The 25589-nt window shown below is 39.5% G+C and overlaps 1 protein-coding gene across 1 annotated transcript in view; it reads left to right on the top strand.

The window, feature by feature from the left end:
* The window catches only part of MYH15 (myosin heavy chain 15), a 152528-nt gene that overhangs the window by 84868 nt on the left and 42071 nt on the right, over positions 1 to 25589 (top strand). Inside the window, 4 exon segments of the mRNA XM_070045449.1 lie at positions 1405 to 1483; positions 1486 to 1793; positions 15469 to 15499; positions 15502 to 15594. Coding sequence (XP_069901550.1) covers positions 1405 to 1483; positions 1486 to 1793; positions 15469 to 15499; positions 15502 to 15594 — 511 coding nt within the window.

Genomic DNA, 25589 nt, shown 5'->3' with positions numbered 1-25589 from the left:
TACTGTAGCACTAAAGTTATTTCTAAAGAAATGTTTCAGAAATGTTTGGTTCAGTGACAGTATTGTTATAAATAAAGGTATTGGATCCCAAGATAACTAATTGGAAGGGGATCACGATTACCTGGATGTGGAAATCATACATTTTTTGGCACCTTCTCTGTCATAACTCATCTACAGATTAGATAGACTTACTTAATGGGCTGGTCTAGAAATTAGCTTCCTCTCAGCAATCATACTCATTTAATGAAATTTTTAATATTCTAAAATAGAAGTTATCCTTTTTTCCCTATACTCTAACCTATGCCTAATTATTTAAGGTGATGTTAATGACCATCCTTGTTTTTTTTTTAATTTTATTTTATTAATTAATTTATTTTTGGCTGTGTTGGGTCTTTGTTTCTGTGTGAGGGCTTTCTTTAGTTGCGGCGAGCAGGGGCCACTCTTCATCATGGTGCGCGGGCCTCTCACTGTCGTGGCCTCTTTTGTTGCGGAGCACAAGCTCCAGATGCGCAGGCTCAGTAGTTGTGGTTCACGGGCCTAGTTGCTCTGCGGTATGTGGGATCTTCCCAGACCAGGGCTCAAACCCATGTCCCCTTCATTGGCAGGCAAATTCTCAACCACTGTGCCACCAGGGAAGCCCACCATCCTTGGTTTTACTGTACTGTCCCACAATGATGCTATCAAGATTTGTCGAGCTCTTTGCCGTTACACTGAAAGACTTTTGGGCTCTGAGAGTTCTTATCACTTCTTTTCTTTGTCTTATAATTCTGCTTCTAATGATATCAGATTACTATCCAATTTAGTAGTCTCATTCCTCCACCAAAATAAAATTATTTTTTATTTCAATTTTCCTGCTACCTTAAATCACCTACACACTAAGAAACCAAGTAACCAGGTTTGTCAGAATTGTGTGTAAAATTAAATTGATGCTTGTGAGTTAGCTGCTTGAACTCAAAATATTTAGTCTATTAATCAGATTTTTGCCCAAGTTTCCAATAGTTGAGGTTGTCAGGTAAGCAAATTCCAGATAAATGAGGTATTGTATATAACATTCATCATGTTATTTTTTTAATAAGCTCTCTTTAAAATGATTCCTTGTTATATGAAAAATATTTTCTATTCCTTTGGAAAGTGCTCTTTATTAAAATTTCCTCTTCATGTATATAGTATAATGAGGTTGCTTATCACCAAAGCCTGGGAAATTGAGAGGAATTACAAATTTTAATCCTGCTCTTGGTATTGGTTTGGATCAAATCATTTAATTTCTCTGTATTCTATCTTCTTTAACTATAAAATGAGAACCAAAAGTGTTAGTTGTGAAAAATAAAAAAAAATACAGTAGAGCTCTTGAATATAAAATATGCTACAAGTGCTTAGTAAAATCAAAATTATTTATTGCTACAGGCTCAGATACAGGTTTTGAAAGACGAACTGGAAGCTTAAAGGACCACTCGAGCCAAGGTAGAAAGGGAGAGAACTGACCTCACCGAGAGCTGGAAGACCTGAATGAGGGGCTGGAGGAGACAGCAGGGGCCAGTTTGGCTCAACTGGAAATAACTAAGAAACAAGAAACAAAATTCCAGAAGCTCCGCTGAGACATGGAAGAGTCCACACTGCACTTTGAGGCAACCTCTGCCTCTTTGAAGAAGAGGCACGGAGACAGCCTGGCTGAGCTGGAGAGCCAGGTAGAAAATCTACAACAGGTCGAGCAGACACTGGAAAAAGACAAGAGTGACCTGCAGCTCAAAGTGAATGATGTCCTGACCCATGTTGAGCAGATGACCAGAGCTAAGGTAAGGAACATTGCCAAGCCCTCCTTGAGGATTTAGGACATGGAAGTAGGCAGAGGAGGGGAAGGAAAAGAAAGTTAAAGCAAATTGATGACTCAGAGTATTTGCCAGTGGAGGCTAGAGATCTTCAGATTGGCTGGATCAGGTCTAATCTCAGTGATTGTTAAAGTCACATGACCATCCCCTGAAGGTAGCCTGACAGTGGCTTCTGGTTTCATTGGAATTCCAGTCCATGTTCCTTGTGAGTCTCTCTAGTGATGATGTAGTAAGTAGACTGGACAAGTGAAACCACTAGCTCATGAGTGGTGCTTCTCTCTTGAAGGATGGCTTTGAGTTGGGAGCACTCCACGGTGGGGCTCAGGTACTTTGAGTCCTTCTGAACAAATGGCGGCACAAATAGCTTTGCGGGGAGGAGAGAACTTTTTCTCCTTCATGTCCTCTGGCATCTCTTTAACGAGCCAACACTAGGAGAAACTTTATCACATGTTCCTTCTTCACTGAGCCCATTAATCTCTACACTGCCAGCTCTCATCTTGAATGACTAGTATCAGATCACAGGTGAGAGCTGCCTTACCTCCTGGCAGTTGAGAGGAGCCTTGCTTGAGGTCACACAGAGCAAGTAGCTGGTGCCAAATTGTCCTTGTGAGCAGAATTTATAGTCACCCGGGAAAGGCGAACCAACAATAAAGCTTGATCTTTATGGACGGTGGTCAGAAAAATGTAGAATTTCTTCAGCTACTGAGTGACTCCTGAAACGTTTAGCATTAATTTCCTTTAAAGACCACGTTGAGTAGAAACACAACTACCCTGCTTTTCCTTCTCTTTCTTTCCACTGTCCCTGCCAACCCACCTCCAATTATCTTAGAATATAAATCTAGTGAGGACTTAGGACCTCTCTTCCTCTGTCTCTTCTGTATTCTGCATTTTGTATCGATTCTGTCCTCAACAATGAAAATATTCTCACTCCTTGCCCTTGTAGGCTTCATCTTCTTTTGTCAGCCCAAGTGAGCCCTGGAAGACCTCACTCTCTTCATACTCTTTGCCTCTCATTCATCCTCAGGAACTCTTCTGTTTCTGTACATTTTAGTAGGAAGTCATAAAATCATAAAACTGTTGATAGGTTCACCATAAATCCATACTAATTAGGTGTGAATTTTATACTTTCCAACTTCCTATAGAATTTCATTGCTGCTCAGAAGTTCTTTGTTCTTCTAACTCACTTTGTTTTATTTTAGAAGAAAAACAGACTTCTAACCCTGCCTTTCTAAATCCTTCCTTTTAATAAATGCTGCCTTTCTGAATCCTTCCTTTTAATAAATGTTAACATCTTACTGATAAGATTAAGACCATTAATTATAACTTCTCTCTTCACCTTATAAGCTATTCACTCATCCATTTATTTCCTTCTTGTTCCAAAGAATAAAATATTCTTCCACATGGGCATTATTCACCCACTGCCAAAAACAAAAGGCTTTTCCACACTAAGAATGGTATTTTGAGAAAAAAGCAAAGTCTGTCCATATCTGTCTTAATCTGACTCCTTGACCAAAAAGTAATGTTCTGTTTATCTACTGATATGTAACAAATCACTTAGAGTTAAAACAATAATTTATTATTCTCTCTCTTGGTTCTGGAGGTTGACAGGCTTATCGCAGATAGCGGTTGAGACTGGAATCATCCGAAGGTTTACTCATTTGTGTGTCTGGCTCCTGGGCTGGGATAGCTAGACAGTTGGGGGCTGGTTGGAAATCTCTCTTTTTGTGTGACCTCTCCATGTAGCTAACTTGGGTTTCCTCATAGCATGGCAGGCATAGGGGAGTTGGACTTCTTACATGGCAATTCAGGGCACTAAAAGCAAATATTCCAAGAGACCAAAGGTGCAAAAACTCTTGTGAGGAAGGCTTACAATACAGTGGAGTGATTCTGTGTGACTCCCAACAGTGATGAGTCACAGGGGTAAGGTCTACACATGGCTGCAAATACTAGAGACTGTGGCTCCCTGGGGGGCCATCTTTGGGAACTAGTTCCCACAAGTAGGTATATACCTCACTACATCCTACTCCTTTAACCCCTGCAATTTCTTTTATTTCCTCTGATTATATTTAAAGTATTTTCTTTTTTTTTTAACATCTTTATTGGAGTGTAATTGCTTTACAATGATGTGTTAGTTTCTGCTTTATAACAAAGTGAATCAATTATACATATACATATATCCCCATATCTCCTCCCTCTTGCGTCTCCCTCCCACCCTCCCTATCCCACCCCTCTAGGTGGTCACAGAGCACCGAGCTGATATCCCTGTGCTATGCGGCTGCTTCTCACTAGCTATCTGTTTTACATTTGGTAGTACATATAAATGTATGCCACTCTCTCACTTCGTCCCAGCTTACCCTTCCCCCTCCCCATGTCCTCAAGTCCATTTTCTACATCTGCGTCTTTATTCCTGTCCTGCCCCTAGGGTCTTCAGAACCATTTATTTATTTATTTAGATTCCATATATATGTGTGTTAGCATACGGTATTTATTTTTCTCTTTCTCACTTACTTCACTGTGTATGACAGTCTCTAAGTCCTTCCACCTCACTACAAATAACTCAATTTCGTTTCTTTTTATGGCTGAGTAATATTCCATCATATATATGTGCCACATATCTTTTCTCAACTCATCTGTCGATGGACACTTAGTTTGCTTCCATGTCCTGGCTATTGTAACTAGAGCTGCAATGAACATTGTGGTACATGATTCTTTTTGAATTATGGTTTTCTCAGGGTATATGCCCAGTAGTGGGATTGCTGGGTCATATGGTAGTTCTATTTTTAGTTTTGTAAGGAACCTCCACACTGTTCTCCGTAGTGGCTGTATCAATTTACATTCCCACCAACAGTGCAAGAGGCTTCCCTTTTCTCCTCATCCTCTCCAGCATTTATTGTTTCTAGGTTTTTTATTGATGGCCATTCAGACCAGAGTGAGGTGATACCTTATTGTGGTTTTGATTTGCATTCTTTAATGATTAGTGATGTTGAGCATCCTTTCATGTGTTTGTTGGCCATCTGTATATCTTTTTGGAGAAATGTCTATTTAGTTTTTCTGCCCATTTTTGGATTAAGTTGTTTGTTTTTTTGATATTGAGTTGCATGAGCTGCTTGTATATTTTGGAGATTAATCCTTTGTCAGTTGCTTCATTTGAAAATATTTTCTCCCATTCTGAGGGTGGTCTTTTTGTCTTGTTTATTGTTTCCTTTGCTGTGCAAAAGCTTTTAAGTTTCATTAGGTCCCAGTTGTTTATTTTTATTTCTATTTCTCTAGGAGATGGGTCAAAAAGGACCTTGCTTTGATTTATGTCATAGAGTGTTCTGCCTCTGTTTTCCTCTAAGAGTTTTTATAGTGTCTGGCCTTACATTTAGGTCTTTAATGCATTTTGAGTTTATTTTTGTGTATGGTGTTAGGGAGTGTTCTAATTTCATTCTTTTACGTGTAGCTGTCCAGTTTTCCCAGCACCACTTATTGAAGAGGCTATCTTTTCTCCATTGTATATTCTTGCCTCCTTTATCAAAAATAAGGTGACCATATGTGCATGGGTTTATCTCTGGGCTTTCTATCCTGTTCCATTGATCTGTATTTCTGTTTCTGTGCCAGTACCATATGGTCTTGATTACTGTAGCTTTGTAGTAAAGTCTGAAGTCAGGGAGTCTATTACTCCAGCTCTGGTTTTCTTTCTCAAGATTGCTTTGGCTATTCGGGGTCTTTTGTGTTTCCATGCAAGCTGTGAAATTTTTTGTTCTACTTCTGTGAAAAATTTCATTGGTACTTTGACAGGGATTGCATTGAATCTGTAGATTGCTTTGGGTAGTATATCATTTTTACAATGTTGATTCTTCCAATCCAAGAACATGGTATATCTCTCCATCTGTTTGTATCATCTTTAATTTCTTTCATTAGGGTCTTATAGTTTTCTGCATACAGGTCTTTTGTCTCCTTAGGTACGTTTATTCCTAGGTATTTTATTCTTTTTGTTGCAGTGGTAAATGGGAGTGATTCCTTAATTTCTCTTTCAGATTTTTCATCATTAGTGTATAGGAATGCAAGAATTTCTGTGCATTAATTTTGTATTCTGCTACTTTACCAAATTCATTGATTAGCTCTAGTAGTTTTCTCATAGTATCTTTAGGATTCTCTATGTATAGTATTTCTTCTGTAACTAGTGACAGCTTTACTTCTTCTTTTCCGATTTGGATTCCTTTTATTTCTTTTTCTTCTCTGATTGCTGTGGCTAAAGCTTTCATAACTATTTTGAATAATAGTGGTGAGAGTGGACAACCTTGTCTTGATCCTGATCTTAGACGAAATGTTTTCAGTTTTTCACCATTGAGAACGATGTTTGCTGTGGGTTTGTCATATATGGCCTTTATTATGTTGAAGTAAGTTCCCTCTATGCCTACTTTCTGGAGGGTTTTTATAATAAATGGGTGTTGAATTTTGTTGAAAGCTTTCTCTGCATCTATTGAGATTATCATATGGCTTTTATCCTTCAATTTGTTAATATGGTTTATCACGTTGATTGATTTGCGTATATTGAAGAATCCTTGCATCCCTAGGATAAACCCCACTTGATCATAGTGTATGATCCTTTTAATGCTCTGTTGGATTCTGTTTGCTAGTATTTTGTTGAGGATTTTTGCATCTGTGTTCATCAGTGATATTGGCCTGTAGTTTTCTTTCTTTGTGACATTTTTGTCTGGTTTGGTATCAGGGTTATGGTGGCCTCGTAGAATGAGTTTCGGGGTGTTCCTCCCTCTGCTATATTTTGGAAGAGTTTGAGAAGGTTAGGTTTTAGCTCTTCTCTAAATGTTTGATAGAATTTGCCTGTGAAGCCATCTGGTCCTGGAATTTTGTTTGTTGGAAGATTTTTAATCACAGTCTCAATTTCAGTCCTTGTGATTGGTCTGTTTATATTTTCTATTTCTTCCTAATTCAGTCTCGGAAGATTGTGCTTTCCTAAGAATTTGTCCATTTCTTCCAGGTTATCCATTTTGTTGACATATAGATGCTTGTAGTAATCTCTCATGATTCTTTGTTTTTCTGCAGTGTCAGTTGTTACTTCTCCTGTTTCATTTCTAATTCTGTCGATTTGAGTCTTCTCCCTTTTTTTCTTGTTGAGTTTGGCTAATGGTTTGCCAATTTTGTTTATCTTCTCAAAGAGCCAGCTTTAGTTTTATTGATCTTTGCTATCATTTCCTTCATTTCTTTTTCATTTATTTCTGACCTGAACTTTATGATTTCCTTCCTTCTGCCAACTTCGGGGTTTCTTGGTTCCTGTTTCTCTAATTGCTTTAGGTGTAAGGTTAGGTTGTTTATTTGAGATGTTTCTTGTTTCTTGAGGTAGGATTGTACTGCTATAAACTTCTCTCTTACAGCTACTTTTGCTGCATCCCATAGGTTTTGGGTCGTCATGTTTTCATTGTCATTTGTTTCTAAGTATTTTTTGATTTCCTCTTTGATTTCTTCAGTGATCTCTTGGTTATTAAGTAGTGTATTGTTTAGCCTCCATGTGTTTGTAATTTTTACATATTTTTTCACGTAATTGATATCTAGTCTCATAGCATTCTGGTCAGAAAAGATACTTGATACGATTTCAATTTTCTTAAATTTACCAACGCTTGATTTGTGACACAAGATATGATCTATCCTGGAGAATGTTCCATGAGCACTTGAGAAGAAAGTGCCTTCTGTGGTTTTGGATGGAATGTCCTTTAACTATCAATTATGTCCATCTTGTTTAATGTATCATTTCAAGCTTGTGTTTCCTTATTTATTTTCATTTTGGATGATCTGTCCATTGGTGAAAGTGTGGTGTGAAAGTCCCCTACTATGATTGTGTTACTGTCGATTTCCCCTTTCATGGCTGTTAGCATTTGCCTTATGTATTGAGATGCTCCTGTGTTGGGTGAATAAATATTTACAATTGTTTTTCTTCTTCTTGGATTGTTCCATTGATTATTATGTAGTGTCCTTCTTTGTCTCTTGTAATAGTCTTTGTTTTAAAGTCTGTTTTGTCTGATATGAGAATTGCTACTCCAGCTTTATTTTGATTTCCATTTGCATGGAGTATCTTTTTCCATCCCCTGAGTTTTAGTCTGTATGTGTCCATAGGTCTGAAGTGTGTCTCTTGTAGAGAGCATATATATGGGCCTCATTTTTGTATCCATTCTGCTAGTCTGTGTCTTTTGTTTGGGGCATTCAATCCATTTACATTTAAGGTAATTATTGATATGTATTTTCCTATTACCATTTTCTTATTTATTTTGGGTTTGTAAGTCTTTTTCTTCTCTTATGTTTCCCCACCTAGATAAGTTCCCTTAGCATTTGTTTTAAAGCTGGTTTGGTGGTGCTGAATTCTCTTAACTTTCCTTTGTCTGTAAAGGTTTTAATTTCTCTGTTAAATCTGAATGAGATCCTTGCTGGGTAGAGTAATCTTTCTTTGTTGTAGTTTTTTCCCTTTCATCACTTTAAATATGTCCTGCCCCTCCCTTCTGGCTTGCAGAGTTTATGCTGAAAGATCAGCTCTTAGCCTTTTGGGGATTCCCTTGTATGTTATTTGTTGCTTTTCCCTTGCTGCTTTTAATATTTTTTCTTTGTATTTAATTTTTGATAGTTTGATTACTATGTGTCTTGGCATGTTTCTCCTTGGATTTATCCTGTATGGGACTCTCTGTGCTTCCTGGACTTGATTGAGTATTTCCTTTACCATATTAGGGAAGTTTTCAACTCTAACCTTTTTAAATATTTTCTCAGTCCCTTTCTTTTTCTCTTCTTCTGGGACCCCTATAATTCGAATGTTGGTGCATTTAATGTCCCAGAGGTCTCTAAGACTGTTCTGAATTCTTTTCATTCTTTTTTCTTTATTCTGCTCTTCAGTAGTTATTTCCACTATTTTATCTTCCAGGTCACTTATCCATTCTTCTGCCTCAGTTATTCTGCTATTGATTCCTTCTAGAGAATTTTTAATTTCCTTTATTGTGTTGTTCATCATTGTTTGTTGTTCATCATCTTCTAGGTCCTTGTTAAACGTTTCATTCTCTCTGTCCATTCTATATCCAAGATTTTAGATCATCTTTACTATGACTACTCTGAATTCTTTTTCAGGTAGACTGCTATTTCCTCTTCATTTGTTTGGTCTGGTGGGTTTTTACCTTGCTCCTTCATCTGCTCTGTGTTTCTCTTTCTTCTCATTTTGCTTAACTTACTGTGTTTGGTGTCTCCTTTTCACAGACTGCAGGTTCGTAGTTCCCATTGTTTTTGGTGTCTGCCCCCTGTGGGTAAGTTTGATTCAGTGGGTTGTGTAGGCTTCCTGGTGGAGGGGACTGGTGCCTGTGTTCTGGTGGATGACGCTGGGTCTTGTCTTTCTGTTGTGCAGGACTACGTCCGGTGGTGTGTTTTGGAGTTTCTGTGACCTTATTATGATTTCAGGGAGCCTCTCTGCTAATGGGTCAGGTTGTATTCCTGTCTTGCTAGTTGTTTGGCATAGGGTGTCCAGCACTGTAGCTTGCTGGTTGTTGAGTGGAGCTGGGTCTTAGTGTTGAGGTGGAGGTCTCTGGGAGAGCTTTCGCCGTTTGATATTACGTGGAGCCAGGAGGTCTCTGGTGGACCAATGTCCTGAACTCAGCTCTACCACGTCAGAGGCACAGGCCTGGCACTAGGCCAGAGCACCAGGATCCTCTCAGCCACATGGCTCAGAAGAAAAGGGAAAAAAGATAGACAGAAAGAAAGAAAAAATATAAATAAAAAGAATTACAGTTATTAAAATAAAACCTAAAAAAAGTATTAAAAATAAAAAATTAAAGTTTTTTTTTAAAAAAAGAAAGATGGAAGAGAGCAGGAAAACCAAAAAACAAATCCACCAATGATAACAAGTGCTAAAAACTTTATTAAAAAAAAAAAGGACAGGCAGAACCCTAGGACAAATGTTAAAAGCAAAGCTATACAGACAAAATCACACAAGGAAGCATACACATAGACACTCACAAAAAGAGAAAAAGGAAAAAAATATATATATCTATATATTTTTAAAAAAAGGAAGAGAGTAACCAAATCAATAAACAAATTTACCAATGATAATAAACTCTAAATACTAAACTAAGATAAACATAAAACAAGAAACCAGTCAGTTGCATACAGCAAACCCCACGTCTACAGTTGCTCCCAAAGTCCACTGCCTCAGTTTTGGGATGATTCGTTGTCTATTCAGGTATTCCACAAATGCAGGGCACGAGCTGATTGTGGAGATTTAATCCGCTGCTCCTGAGGCTGCTGGGAGAGATTTCCCTTTCTCTTCTTTGTTACAGCTCCTGGGGTTCAGCTTTGGATTGGCCCGGCCTCTGCATGTAGGTCGCCTGAGGGCGTGTTTTCTTCGCTCAGACAGGACGGGGTTAACGGAGCTGCTGATTCGGGGGCTTTGGCTCACTCAGGCCGGGGGGAGGGAGGGGCACGGAGTGCGGGGCGAGCCTGCGGCGGCAGAGGCCAGCGTGACGTTGCACCAGCCTGAGGCACCGTGTGTTCTCCCAGGGAAGTTGTCCCTGGATCACGGGACCCTGGCAGTGGTGGGCTGCCTAGGATCCTGGGAGGGGAGGTGTGGATAGTGACCTGTGCTCGCACACAGGCTTCTTGGTGGCAGCAGCAGCAGCCTTAGCATTTCTTGCCCGTATCTGGGCTCCGCGCTGATAGCCGAGGCTCGCGCCCATCTCTGGAGCTCCTTTAAGCGGAGCTCCTAATCCCCTCTCCTCGCGCACCAGGAAACAAAGAGGCAAGAAAAAGTCTCTTGCCTCTTCAGCAGGTCCAGACTTTTTCCCGGACACACTCCCGGCTAGCCGTGGCGCACTAACCCCTTCAGGCTCTGTTCACGCTGCCAACCCCAGTCCTCTCCCGGCGCTCCGACCGAAGCCCGAGCCTCAGCTCCCAGCCCCGCCCGCCCCGGCAGGTGAGCAGACAAGCCTCTCAGGCTGGTGAGTGCTGGTCGGCACTGATCCTCTGTGCGGGAATCCCCCCGCTTTGCCCTCCGCACCCCTGTTGCTGTGCTCTCCTCCGCGGCCCCGAAACTTCCCGCCTCCGCCACCCGCAGTCTCCGCCCGCGAAGGGGCTTCATAGTGTGGGGAAACCTCTCCTCCTTCACAGCTCCCTCCACTGGTGCAGGTCCCGTCCCTATTCTTTTGTCTCTGTTTTTTCTTTTTTCTTTTGCCCTACCCAGGTACGTGGGGAGTTTCTTGCCTTTTGGGAGGTCTGAGGTTTTCTGCCAGCGTTCAGTAGGTGTTCTGTAGGGGTTGTTCCACATGTAGATGTATTTGTAATGTATTTGTGGGGAGGAAGGTGATCTCCACGTCGTACTCCTCCACCATCTTGAAGGTCTCTCTTAAAAGAATTTTCTTAATTGGTTCTTTCAAAATTCAGTAATGTCTCCCTTTCCTCAAATTAGCATGTCTAAAACCAAACTTATCCCCTTCTCCTGAAGCTGACACATTTCCTATGGACATTTTTGTTACCAGCAGCACCCTGTTTCTTCCGTCACCCAGACTCTAAGCCTAGAATTGATTATTTGTTTCCTCTCTGTTCTTGGCTTTCCAGTCAATTATTACAGCAGGTCAATTTTGCACTGTCTTGCAATTTTTTATTCCATTCCCACTCACATGTATGACTTTCATTATCTTTTAACTGGACTATTGCAGTGGTTTTCTAAATTATGTTTTTTTAGTCTTTTTTTTTCCCCTCTATTTTAAATAGTATCTGTATGGATATTTTGAGAGATGGCTTTATTGAATCATGTCCCTGCTTCAAAGTGAACTCCAAACTTGTGCCCTTCAAGGTACCCTATGGCTTGTGATCTGACTCCACTTTCTCTGAATATTTTAGATTCTGGTACTTTGTTTCCTGGACCCTCTATTTCAGCCAAATATCCACTTTCCCACCAATATGCCTTTTCCAACTAAACTGTCCCCCTGGAATGCTCAAGTTCAACTTTTCATATTAAAATTTTATCTGTTTCTTAATTCTTGTAGCACTTTTGGTGTCCCCCTTTACTGCTGCATTGTATGGTCTTTTCACTTTGCTTCAATAGAAGACATCTCTAAGGCAGAAGCTAGGTCTTATTTTACTCATGTTTACTACATGCTTTCCATAATCTGTACACTCAGTTACTAGCATTAATCTGTTACATATGTCTCTTGGGAATTCTGTGGCTCATGGGTTTAACAATTTGTCCAGGGTCACAAAAATTATATGGCAGAGCTGGGCCTCAGCTCCAAATCCTGTGTATATCTGTGGGTGACTTCATTCTGCCTTACATATTTGTTGGTGGGATAAAGTGATTCTGTTCACCCTCATAGGCATATCCATTATGCTGAACTTTATCTTGTATTGTTTACTTCATCTTTTCTTTTCTTTTCTTTTTTTTTTTTACTTCATCTTTTCTTGACTTATAATGCCAGAAATGCCAATACTCCGTGGTACGGTGGAAACTGAAGCATTTTTGAAAGTATATTCGGCTGACAGAGAGGCCCAGGGAAATTTAGAAGTTATAGGCAATCTCACAATTATCTTGATCATTTTGAATTCCCATTGGTTCCTGAATTTCTAGGAGGCAGCATTTTTATGCATCATTTTAAGAGCCAGCTTTAGGATGAGTGTGCATTATTTCATTAACCTTTTCCTTCTTGGTATCAAAATTTAGTGTCTATCTTTAGGCTTAAACTTGAAGTTCTTTTGAAGGTACCACCCCTTTGAATGTTATACCTCTGTACAGGCCACCTTTAGATGAACAACCTCATTGTCTTTTGCAGACCCTGCTTATGAAAATACTTTTCCAATTGAAAATACTATACCAGTGTAAACAATGCCCATGGATAACTACGACCTGAAGCGGTGCCTAAGGGCAAGTGTCTTTCCTGTGTGCCCAGTGGCTGCCTACTCTGCAGATGTGCACAGCCAGCTTCTCTTGAAAACTGGAGATTCTCTGGCTCCTTTGCTTGCCATATCCACAAAACTGACTAAGTTGTCTTATAGAGATCTGTATTCTTTTACCCTCAGCAAACAGGCGTGTAGCAGAGCACACTCATGACCACAAGCAGAATTGGCATTTCTCCCATCTGGCTGTGTTCCTCTTGGCCCCAGTTCATGTGTCATTTATTATTGGAGAGAACATAAAATAAAGATGGTTCACAGAGTCATCATATTTTTATCCAGTTTCTTCTGGGACCCAGGATTCATGACAGTTTGAGCCAACTAGGACGTTAAGTCAATTCATCCTTAACATTTCCTTTGTTGTTATATCATACAATGGATGCTTAGGTATCTAGTGCCTAACTTTTTTTTTTTTTTTTTTTTTTTTGCATCTGCACAGGCAATTATCAGTTCAAATCCTAAACCCAATGCATACTAGCTGTGTGAATTTGGGCAAGGTATTTAGCCTCTCTAACTCTGTTTTCTCATCTATAAAACAGAGGCAATCTGAGTTCTTGAGGAATATTGTGAGGAAAACAGCAAGTGTGCCAACTTTGACTATCAAATGACTTTCAGAAGTGGGAGCAAACATATTCAACCTTTGAAATATTAGAAAGTACAGACTATCTAAAAACTGTTACCTGTGTCACTACTATAGCTTCTAGTAGCAAGTGGAGAATGTGGATAATTGAGTGTGGCTGGCATTTGCCATCAGTGCTCTAAACTACGTGATGCTGATGGCATTGTAGAGGGAGCTGATCATTGAATCTTTGCCAGGTCTGGTTTCATAACCACCACTAAGCGTGGGTGTGCTATGGAACATCTGAGAATAGAACTATTCCTTGTCAGCCTCCAAATGGGCAGGCACCTGATGTGCCTCTTCCCTTGTTTGCTAATCAGTGGATAATATCCCAAGTCAGTTAAAAAAACAAAACAGGGCTTCCTTGGTGACGCAGTGGTTGAGAGTCCGCCTGCCGATGCAGAGGACGCGGGTTCGTGCCCCAGTCTGGGAGGATCCCACATGCCGCGGAGCGGCTGGGCCCGTTAGCCATGGCCGCTGAGCCTGCGCGTCCGGAGCCTGTGCTCTGCAACGGGAGAGGCCAGAGGCCCGCGTACCAACAAAACAAAACAAAACAAAACAAAACAAAACAAAACAAGTCTGGAGGTTGGGATTTATAAGGAAAACTTGAAGGTGACTTCTAAGTAAACTATGGTGGGTATGTTGGCCAACCTCTCACAAAAGTCTGCAGTAATTTGAGTGTCCTAGACATTTATTAAGTGCGTATTTTGTGTCAAGCACTACATTTGGCCTTCGGAATATAAGATGTAATCTAGGAGTCTTTCATAAAGAGTTTAAAATAGTCATTAGGGTAAGCTTAAAGAGAACAGTCTTCAACAGAGCATAGGCTCCAGCAGAAGAGCTCCAATATTTGCTGATTCAGAAGTTTCCCAGAGGACCAAACCTGGTGTCATATTTGAAATGTCTTTGGTCCTTGGCCATTGCCATATCATAAAAATTAGTTTAACATGGAAACTATTAGACTCACTACCAGATTTCACAGTTTTCACTATTTTCTTGGAATGCCATTGGTGTGATACTTTCTTTGTTGTAGTTGTCCCTCCTCTTCCTACTTTTTCCATAGTACTATTTCTTTATAGAGACAAAGTCTCATAGGGCTGTTTTATGAATTGTGATTTAATACATGTAAAGAGCAAAACACAAAAACAGCTATGTGAAATCTATGGAACTGTGGTTCTAGAGTACCACCAGTGTCATTTTATGACTTCTGACCATATTAATAATGAGAATGCAAATTATAGCTAGGTAAAGAGGGTAGCACCATCTTACATTTGGCAGCTCTTCATCCTGAAAATATTGGGCTTCATGGTATTGGCATTAGTTTCCAGAGTGTGGCAAGAGTCTGATGATTAGATTGGTTACTTAACCAGGTAGAAGTGCAAAGGCCACATGGCATATCCATTTCTTCAAACATGAACAATTCTGAGAGTTAGAGTTTAGGATTGACATGTTAACTCAACAGGGTAATCAGGAGCCTGCAGCCTTAGTGATCGGGAGGGTCCAGTTGTTTTGACAGTTTAAATTTCTGTGATTGTGCTCCTGCAGCTCAGATCCATCTGCTTTCTCCTATCCTTCTTGGTCAGCCCTTTGGATTTCCTTCCTTCCTCCTCCATCTCTTCCCATCTTTCCTTTCCCTTCCCTCTGAGCCTACCCCCGTGTTAACTGAGCTCCTAATACGTGCTAGACACGATTCAAGGCACTGGGGGCATAATCTGTGATTAGATGGAATCTCTACCCTCATGAAACATATTCTAGCAGGAAAGAAAGATGGTTAAATATATAATACAATGTCAGGAAGTGAATATGTACTTCATCACTGACACGTTTTCTTCTTCAGAAAAGCAGTGAATTCTAGAGAGGGTCCCCGATACCCAAAGAGTCATTTCTCCATTAATACCTATAATCTGAAAAGTTTGGGCCTCTGAGGGGCCCAGACCCTGAGTGTATTGTGCTTTCCTAAATTAGAAGACATGGTTTCCCAATGCTGGCTGTGGCTTTCAGGGCAGAGGAGAGCACAAGGGTCCCAGGAACCACCCCTCCCCTCCTTCCTTATGCAGCTAATTCAGCCTGGTCTCTATAAACCATGTCCAATCTTTCCTTCTCAACTCATAGGGTAATGCTGAGAAGCTCTGTAGTCTGTATGAGAGCACTTGAATGAAGAAAATGCAAAACTAGATGAAGTGACTCAGTTGGCAAATGATCTGACAGCACAGAAAACAACGCTACGGAGTGAAAATGGTAAGTGAACTTTCAGTGACGCTTCACTTATGAGTCTCAATCCCATAGACTGGTAGAGAGACCACTGAAATGGTGAAACAGTTATTGAGCCTGAGTGGGCACTTAAAAATTCTAGGGGACAAATGAGGCCCTTGATGTTACCTTGTCCACAGACACGCTCTTGTCTGGGAAAGATCACCTCTGTACCACCTTGGGAGTCCCCACCCAGGTCTCCTCCTTGAAGGGAAAATGCAACATGCAGTTGACTGGAGCAGCTTTCAAGATCAAAGGATGGTAGAGGCTGTCCACACAGTCTACAAACATGCCTCTTCATCACATCTACCTCATTGAAATAGGTATTTTTCCTAATTTTCAGTAATGAACCCACACCTCTTTTTTATATCTAAATTTATTTAAATTTATTTTTAAAATTGAAGTATAGGTAATTTACAATGTTGTGTTGCTTTCAAGTGTACAGCAAAGTGATTCAGTTATACATATATATGTATTCTTTTTCAGATTCTTTTGCATGGTAGGGTATTACAAAATACTGAGTATAGTTCCCTGTGCTATACAGTAGGTCCTTGTTTACCTATTTTATATATAGTAGTGTGTGTATGTTAATCCCAAATTCCTAATTTATGTCCCTCCCCCATCCCTGCTATCCCCTTTGGTAACCATAAGTGTGTTTTCTATGTCTGTGAGTCTACTATTTGTTTTGTAAATAAGTTCATTTGTATCATTTTTAAAAATTCCACATATAAGTGATATCATATGATATTTGTCTTTCTCTTTCTGACTTACTTCACTTAATATGATAATCTCTAGGTCCATCCATGTTGCTTCAAATGACATTATTTCATTCTTTCTTATGGCCGAGTAATATTCCATTGTGTGTGTATGTGTATATATGTATACACACACATATATATATATACGCATACACATCACAGCTTCTTTACCCATTCAGTTGTGGATTGACATTTAGGTTGTTTCCATGTCTTGGCTATTGTAAATAGTGCTGCTATGAACATTGGTTTCCTCTAGATATATGGCCAGGAGTGGGATTGCGGATCATATGGTAATTCTTTTTTTAGTTTTTCAGACACCTCCATACTGTTCTCCATAGTGGCTGCACCAGTTAACATTTCCACCAACAGTGTAGGAGGGTTCCCTTTTCTGCATATCCTCTCCAGCATTAATTGTTTGTCGACTTTTTGATGATGACAGTTCTGACTGGTGTGAGGTGATACCTCATTGTAGTTTTGATTTGCATTTCTCTAATAATTTGTGAAGCTGAGCATCTTTTCATGTGCCTGTTGGCCATCTGTATGTCTTCTTTGGAGAAATGTCTATTTAGGTCTTCTGCCCACTTTTTGATTGCGTTGTTGGTTTTTCTGATATTAAGCTGTATGAGCTGTTGTATATTTTGGAAATTAATACCTTGTGGGCTGCATTGTTTGCAAATATTTTCTCCCATTCTGAGAGTTGTCTTTTTCCTCTGTTTCTGGATTCCTTTGCTGTGCAAAAGCTTTTAAGTTTAATTAAGTCCCATTAATTTATTTTTGTTTTTATTTCCTTTACCCTAGGAGACAGATGCAAAAAGATACTTCTGTGATTTATGTCACAGTGTGTTCTGCCTATGTTTTCCTTTAGGAGTTTTATAGTATCCAATATTACATTTAAGTCTTTAATCGATTTTGAGTTTATTTTTGTGTATGGTGTTAGAGAATGTTCTAATTTCATTCTTTTACATGTAGCTGCCCAGTTTTCCCAGCACCACTTCTTGAAGAGACTGTCTTTTCTCCATTGTATATTCTTGCCTTCTTTGTCATAGATTAATTGACCGTATTGTGTGGGTTTTTTTCTGGGCTTTCTATCCTGTTTCATTAATCCATATGTCTGTTTTTGTGCCAGTACCATACTGTTTTGATTACTGTAGCTTTGTAGTATAGTCTGAAGTCAAGGAGCATGATTCCTATAGCCGTGTCCTTCTTTCTCAAGATTGTTTTGGCTATTCAGGGTCTTTTGTGTTTCCATACAAATTAAAATTTTTTTTGTTCTAGTTCTGTGAAAAGTGCCACTGGTAATTTGATAGGGATCACATTGAATCTGTAGATTGCCTCGGGTAGTATGAACCCACACCCCTTTTTTACACTCAGTAAAAGCCATAGTCTGGGGCTTCCCTGGTGGCGCAGTGGTTGAGAGTCCACCTGCCAATGTAGGGGACACGGGTTCGTGCCCCGGTCTGGGAAGATCCCACATGCCGCGGAGCGGCTAGGCCCGTAAGCCATGGCTGCTGAGCCTGCGCGTCCAGAGCCTGTGCTCCGCAACGGGAGAGGCCACGATGGTGAGAGGCCCACGTACTGCAAAAAAAAAAAAAAAAAAAAAAAAGCCATAGTCTGTACAATGGCCTACAAGGGTCAGATGCTTGGGCCCCATTATCTCTCTGACCTCTTCTACTTTCTCTTCTCTCATTCTGCCTTGGTCACTTTGACCTCTTTGCTGTGTTTTGAACATACCATGCACACTCCCACCCTAGAGTCTTGCCCTGACTATTTCCCCTTGTCCTGACTATTTCAGCAAAGACTTAAAGATGAGGGTTAATCAAATAGATCTGGGAGGAGTCAGGATTGGCCTTGTTGGGAAGGTGACATTTGAGTGCTCTCAACCAGTTTTCTCCATGTGCTTCTATTTTCATAGCATTTAATACCTTCAAAGACGCTACATGCTTGACATAATAAATAAGTTTGTCATGTCTCCACCTGCCAGAATGTACCCTACACAAGGGCAGGGGTCTTTGTTTTGATCACTGATTTTTGTCAGTCATCTAGACCATGCCTGCCACTTATTGGAGATCCACAAACATTTGATCAATTGAAAGTAGAACAATGTTCCGTTGGCTTATTCTTAACTGTCAACCGCTATTGTTAGTTAGATCTTTTTCCTATATTTTACATGGTGGCAATCTATTTGAGGTTTTTCAATTTCAGTTTGTCATGAGCTTTTTTGTATCTTGCATACTCAATCACTTACAAGAGTGCTTCGAATCCATCAAGTAGATGGACAATGGTTACTTCATCTTGTCCTGTAACTTGCTTGTCTGCTATGAACAGCATGTGACTAGCTGTTTGTCTGTAATTAGAATTATTTTTAGTAATATATTCCCAAAGATAGAATTCCTAGGTCAATGAAAATAAACAATGTGTTTTTGATGCCCAGAGGCACTCACTTTAAAACGAGAGTGAAAACCGTTTATCCTTCTGCCTATGGACACCTCTGTTTCTAGATGTTAATCTAGAGTCAAAGCTAAATTAAAATGAACTGGCAAAATAACAAACCTGGAAATCTAGAAGAGGAAAGAGTTTTGGATTCTAGCAGGGACACTAAGTAGGACTCTTATGCTGGTGACAGGGTGTATCACACTTGGCCTCATTACAAAACCCCCAGTTTGATCTTCTGTGCCATTTAGGATGTAGTCTGTGTGGGGACTGTTCAGTTCAGAGACTAAGCTGGAGTATACCTTTTTGTTCAGCTCTGAAGGTAGTATTGTATACAAGTTTTTTCATAGGCATTGCCTACCTCTCTACCTATTGGCATTAATTTTCTACTCACTTTTTTGATGAGGAAATTGGTGGGTGAGTGAAATGAAAGTGGATCTGAGATGATAATTCTGCTTAGGATGCAGGACCTTTTATTTCCTCCTTTATTCTTAGCTTTACCTTTTGGCTTTTGTACAAATTAAATTTTAGGTATATACCTATCCAAACCTCCCCTCCTCTCACTAGGTCTATGCTCCAGATTTTTTGCTGCTTTTTTTGCTACTATCACCAAAGTTTCTTTTTCATGGCCTGTCCTGGCCACTGATTATACTCTGCTTTCAAAGGAGACCAATAGTAAATGTGAACAATTAAGCCATGTTAAGTGGGTCCTAGTTCTATAAAATATGTGATATGTTTGTCTTAACCCCCTAATGCAGGGGTTCCTAATCCCTGGGCTGCGGTCCACAACCTATTAGGAACCAGGCCGCACAGCAGGAGGTGAGTGGTGGGCGAGAGAGCGAAGCTTCATCTGCCGCTCCCCATTGCTTCCCATTGCTTGCATTATCACCTGAACCATCCCCCACGACCCCGTCTGTGGAAAAATCGTCTTCCACAAAACCAGTCCCTGGTGCAAAAAAAGGTTGGGGACTGCTGCCCTAATGGATTGGCATTTCCCCAGAAAACTTTTAAATATGATGTATCACCCAGAGCTTCTCAGTTTTGGTCTATGCAACCCCAGCAATTGTCAAGACTCTTTTAGGGGAACTAAGTAAGAGGTTAGAACTATTTCATTCTAATACTAAGATTCTGTTTGCTTTTTAAATTCTTTTGCTGCTGTTATTGATGGTGCAAAAGCAATGACGATTAAAACTGCTGGAGCTTTATCACAAGCTGAGGCAGTAGCACCACACTGCAGTTATAATCATTGTATTTGCTGGTCCATACTCAACAGTTTAAAATAAAAAAAGTCAGTTTTACTTAAGAATGTCTTTAATGAAAAAGTAAAAATTGATTATACTACATCTCAACCCCGAGTATATATCTTTTTAATATTCTGTGTGACAAAACAAAAAGTATGCATAAAGCACTTCCATTTCATACTGAAGTAGGATGTGTGATTGTGCAAGTTCTGAGTTGAACTAGCAATCTTTTCAGGAAGAATCATATTTACTTGAAAGAACATTTGACAAACTATGCTTATTCAGACTTAGATATTGCAGATATTTTCTCAAAAATGAACAAAATGAGCCTGTCACTACAAGGGAAACAGCTGACAATATTTGTTGCCAATAATAAAAGTGGAGCTTTTAGGTAAAATTAGATTTCGGAAAACAGTTAGGTACCATCATAAGCTTGATGGCTATCAATTCTTGAAGACTTTTCTTTTTTCTTTCTTTTTTATTGAAATATAGTTGACATGAAATATGATATTAGTTTCAGGTATATAACATAGTGATTCAACATTTATTTATATTTCAAATTGCTCACCACAATAAATCTAGTAACCATCTGTCATACAAAGTTATTTCAGTACCGTTGACTGTATTCCCTATACTGTACATCATGTCCCCATGACTTACCTATTTTATAACTAAAATAAGAAGTTTGTACCTCTTAATCCCCTTCACCTGTTTCACTTAATCCTCCCACCACCTTCCCCTCTGGCAACCACCACTTTGTTCTCTGTATCTATGAGTCTGTTTCTGTATTGTTGTGTTTGTTCCTTTTTTTTTTTAGATTCCACGTATTAGTGAAATAATAAGGTATTTGTCTTTGTTTGTCTGACTTATTTTATTTAGCATAATACCCTCTAGGCTCATCCATGTTATTGCAAATGACATAATTTCACTATTTTTTATGGCTGAGTAATATTCTATTGCATACACACACATACACACACACACACACACTGCATCTTCATTATTTATCTATTGAAAGACAACTTAGGTTGCTTCCATATCTTGGCTATTATAAATAATGATGCTATGGATATAGGGGTGCACATATCTTTTCAAATTAGTGTTTTTATTTTCTTCCAGTAAGTATCCAGAAGTGGAACTGATAGATTGTATAAGGTTTTAAAATTTTTTAAAGTTTTTAAGGAACCACCATACTGTTTCCATAGTGGTTGTTCCAATTTACAGTCCCATCAACAGTGCATGAGGGCTCCCTTTTCTCCACATTCTCACCAACACTTGTTATTTGTTGTCTTTTTGATGTATCCATTCTGACAGGTGTGAAATGATATCTCATTGTGCTTTTGATTTGCATTTTCCTGATGATTAGTGATGTTGAGCATCTTCTCATGTGTCTGTTGGCCATTTGAATGTCTTCCCTGGGGGGGGGAAATGTTTATTCAGGTCCTCTGCCCATTTTTAAATCAGATTTTTTGTTTTGTTGATATTGAGTTGTGTGAATTCTTTGTATATTTTAGATATTAACCCTTTATTGTATATATCATTTGCAAATATCTTCTCCCATTCAGTAGGTTGTCTTTTCATTTTGTGATGGTTTCCTTTGCTGTGCCAAAGCTTTCTAGTTTGATTAGGTCCCATTAGTTTATTTTTACTTTTGTTTCCCTTGCCTGAGGAAAGAGACCCAAAAGCATATTGCTGAGACCAGTGTCAAAAAGTATATAGTCTATGTTTTCTTCTAGGAGTTTTATAGTTTCAAGTCTTACATTTAAGTCTTTAAGTCATTTTGAATTTATTTTTGTGCATGGTGTGAGAAAATAGTCCATTTTGATTCCTTTCATTTAACTTCCAGTTTTCCCAGCACCATTTATTGAAGACTGTCTTTTCCCCACTGTATGTTCTTGGCTCCTTAGTTGTAAATTAACCGCCCATGTAAGTGTGGGTTTATTTCTGGGCTCTCTATTCTGTTCCATCGAACTATGTGTCTAGTTTTGTACTAGTATCATAAAGTTTTGATTACTGTAGCTTTGTAGCATAGTTTGAAATCAAGGAATATGATACCTCCAGCTTTGTTCTTTCTCATGATTACTTTGGCTATTCTGGGTCTTCTGTGGTTCTACACAAATTTTAGGGTTATTTGTTCTAGTTTTGTGAAAAATGCCAAAAATGTATTTGGATAGGGGTTGCATTGAATCTGTAGATTGCTTTGGGTAGGAATATTTTAGCAATACTAATTCTTCCAATCTATGAACATAGAATATCTTTCCATTTACTTGTATCTTCAGTTTCTTTCATCAGTGTCTTATAGTTTTCCAAGTACAGGTCTTTCACCTTCTTGGTTAAATTTAATCCTAGGGGGCTTCCCTGGTGGCGCAGTGGTTGAGAGTCCACCTGCCGATGCAGGGGACACGGGTTCGTGCCCTGGTCAGGGAAGATCTCACATACCATGGAGCGGCTAGGCCTGTGAGCCATGGTCACTGAGCCTGCACGTCTGGAGCCTGTGCTCTGCAACAGGAGAGACCACAACAGTGAGAGGCCTGAGTACCACAAAACAAACAAACAAAAAAATTTAATCCTAGGTATTTTATTCATTTTGATGCAATTGTAAATGGAATTGTCTTCTTCATTTCTCTTTCTGATAGTTTGTTATTAGTGTACAGAAATGTAACTGATTCTGTATATTGGTTTTGTATCCTGCAAATTTATTGAATTCGTTTTTTAGTTCTAATAGTTTTTTGATGGAGTCTTTAGGGTTTTCTATGTATAGTAACATATCATCTGCAAATAGTGACAGTTTTATTTCTTTCTTTCCAATTTAGATGTCTTTATCTCTTTTTCTTTTCTGATTGCTATGTCTAGGACTTCCAGTACTGTGTAGAATAAAAGTGGCAAAAACGAATATCCTTGTTTTGTTCCTGATCTTTGAGCCATCTTCACCATTGAGTTTTCACCATTGAGTATTATGTTAGCTGTGCTTTTGTCATAGATGGTCTTTATTATGTTGAGGTATTTTCCCTCTATATGTTCTCTGTCTCTCTCTATGTCTTTCTCTCTCTCTCTCTCCCCTCCTTCTGGGACCTCTATAGCACAAATGTTAGTATGCCTGATGTTGTCCCAGAGGTCCCTTAAACTAATCTCTCTTAAAAAGAGAGATTTCTTTTTTGCTGTTATGATCGGGTGATTTCCAATACCTCATCTTCCAGATTGCTGATCTGTTCTTTGGGATCTTTTAATCTGCTGTTGATTCCCTTAATGTGTTCTCATTTCAGTCATTATAATCTTCAGTTCTGATTGGTTCTTTTTTATACTGTCTATATTTTTGTTAAAGTTCTCACTGAGTTCACCCCTTCTTCTCCTAAGTTTGGTAAGCATCTTTGTGAGTATTACTTTGAATTCTTTTCTGATAAATTGCTTATCTCCATTTTGTTTAGTTCTTTTTCTGGAGTTTTGTCTTGTTCTTTCATTTGGAAAGTATTCCTTTGTCTCCTCGCTTTGCCTAACTCTTTGTGTTTGTTCCTATGTATTAGGTAGATCAGCCCCATATCCTAGTCTTGAGAGAGTGGCCTTATGTGTGGCACAATTCCCCATGGTCACCAGAGCCAGTTTTTCCCGGGGTTCCCCTGTTTGGGCTTCATGCACCCTCTTATTGTGGTTGGGCCACAATTGCTGTGGGCACACTGGTTGAGGGGGCTGGCCCCAGGCCTGGCTGGCTGCATAGCTTGGTTGTGACTGCTGTAGGTGTGCTGTGGGTCACTTGGGGTGACCCCCAAGTGGGAGCTTCTTGGAGGGGGTGCTGATGCTGGCCAAGGTGGCTCACCAGGTTGGACGGGGTAAGAGCCACTTTGGAGGGGCACCAGTGCCAGCTCGTGCCACCTGCCCAATGGAGTGGACATGGAGTGGCTTTTGAGGGGCCTTCCAAGGTGGGTCCTCAAGGGAATGTTGGGGCAGGATACACTGTGTTAGCTAGGTTGACTGAAAGTAACAGAAATGGTGCCCACCAGTCCTGGGCCAGCCAGCTAGGTGGCAGAAGAGTTAAAAAAATAAAAATAAAAAGGTGTGCACAAGTGCTTCTGCCACTGGAGAAAGTTCTGCCAGATCCCTGCCCCTCCAAAATATGTCCTAATATTAGTCAATGAATTTCCTTCTTGTACGACTCAGGTGTTTTTCAAGCTGTTGCCTCTCTATTGGACCAGGAGCAAGTGAGTTTGTACACAAGCATTGTCTGCAGTTTCCCGCAGTCCTCTGGCCCTCCCGGCCCTAAGCTCCACTGGTTTTCAAAGGCAGACATTACGGAGGCTTGTCTTCCCGGTGCAAGAACCCTGGGCTGGGGAGCATGATGTGGGGCTTGGACCCCTCACTCCCCAGTGGGGACCTCCACAGTTGTGATATCCCTCCCACTTATTAGTTGCCTTATCGGGGGTGTGGGCTCTGATTAGACCATGTCTCTGCCCTCTTACACATTCCCCACATGGCCTTTTCTTTATAGCCTTAGTTGTAGAAAATCTGTTCTGCTAGTCTTTAGACTGTTCTCAGAGATAGTTTTTCTATACGTAGTTGTAGTTTTGGTGTGTCCATGGGAGGAGATGAACTCAGGATCTTCTAACTCCCCCATCTTGAGCTGAACCTTAAAGGCTTTTCTTATGAGATAAGTGGTGATGTTAACAGATATGATTTTTTTTAATATTCTGTGATGAAATGTGTTAACATTTGGAAAATCTGCATAGTTCAGTAAACGTATACTTTTCAAATCACCACTGCTTGATGTTGCAAAATCATGTGTAGGTAAAAGATCCATTCAAAGTTTAAGACAGGTGCATGAATTTTAATGTAACAGAATAAAAAATTCATTTATAGGGATTATACCATTAACCCTTAAGAAACTTCTATTTGTTGAGTTTTGGTACAGTATCAAACAATAGTCACAATTATCTGAAAAGACTATGAAAACACATCTCCCTTTTCTAACTACTTATCTATGAGAGGCTGGATTTCTTCATATGCTTCAACCAGAACAGTTGGATTCTTCAACCAGCTGACTTTTATTAAGCCAGAGATTTAAAAAAATATAAAATAAGCTTATTTTTCTCACTAATTTTTTGTTTGTTTTGGAACATAGTTTTCCCTCTAAAAATCGTTGCTTCTGTTAACATGTCATTAAGATTTTTATTATGTTAAAATGAGTAAATACATACCTTAAATTCCTCTTTTAATTTCGAATACACTGTTAATATAAAACTCATGTAAACAAAATCTCTGTGGGGTCCTCAAAATTTTTTAAGCGTATAAAGTGTTCCTGAGACCCAAAAGTTTGGGAATTGCTGTTTTAACCCAAACACTCTTATAATGTTGAGAGTTTTAGAACTTGTTTGTAGCAAGAGGGGTGGGAATCATAAATATTTGAGGCTTTTATTATTGCACTAATTGCATAATAGAAGTAACTGCCTTTGATCAGGATTGGCTCTGCTTTAATACCATTTCTAATAACCAAGGCATTTCTCACCTATCATTAATGAAGTAAGCTAAGCTGGGAGAGTAGACTAGAGTGAAATAAAATTTACCC

Source organism: Globicephala melas, chromosome 4 (genome assembly GCF_963455315.2).
Source record: "Globicephala melas chromosome 4, mGloMel1.2, whole genome shotgun sequence".
Taxonomy (NCBI): Eukaryota; Metazoa; Chordata; class Mammalia; order Artiodactyla; family Delphinidae; genus Globicephala; species Globicephala melas.
The sequence above is the reverse complement of the archived record's forward strand: the minus strand, read 5'-3'. Positions and strand labels throughout refer to the sequence as shown.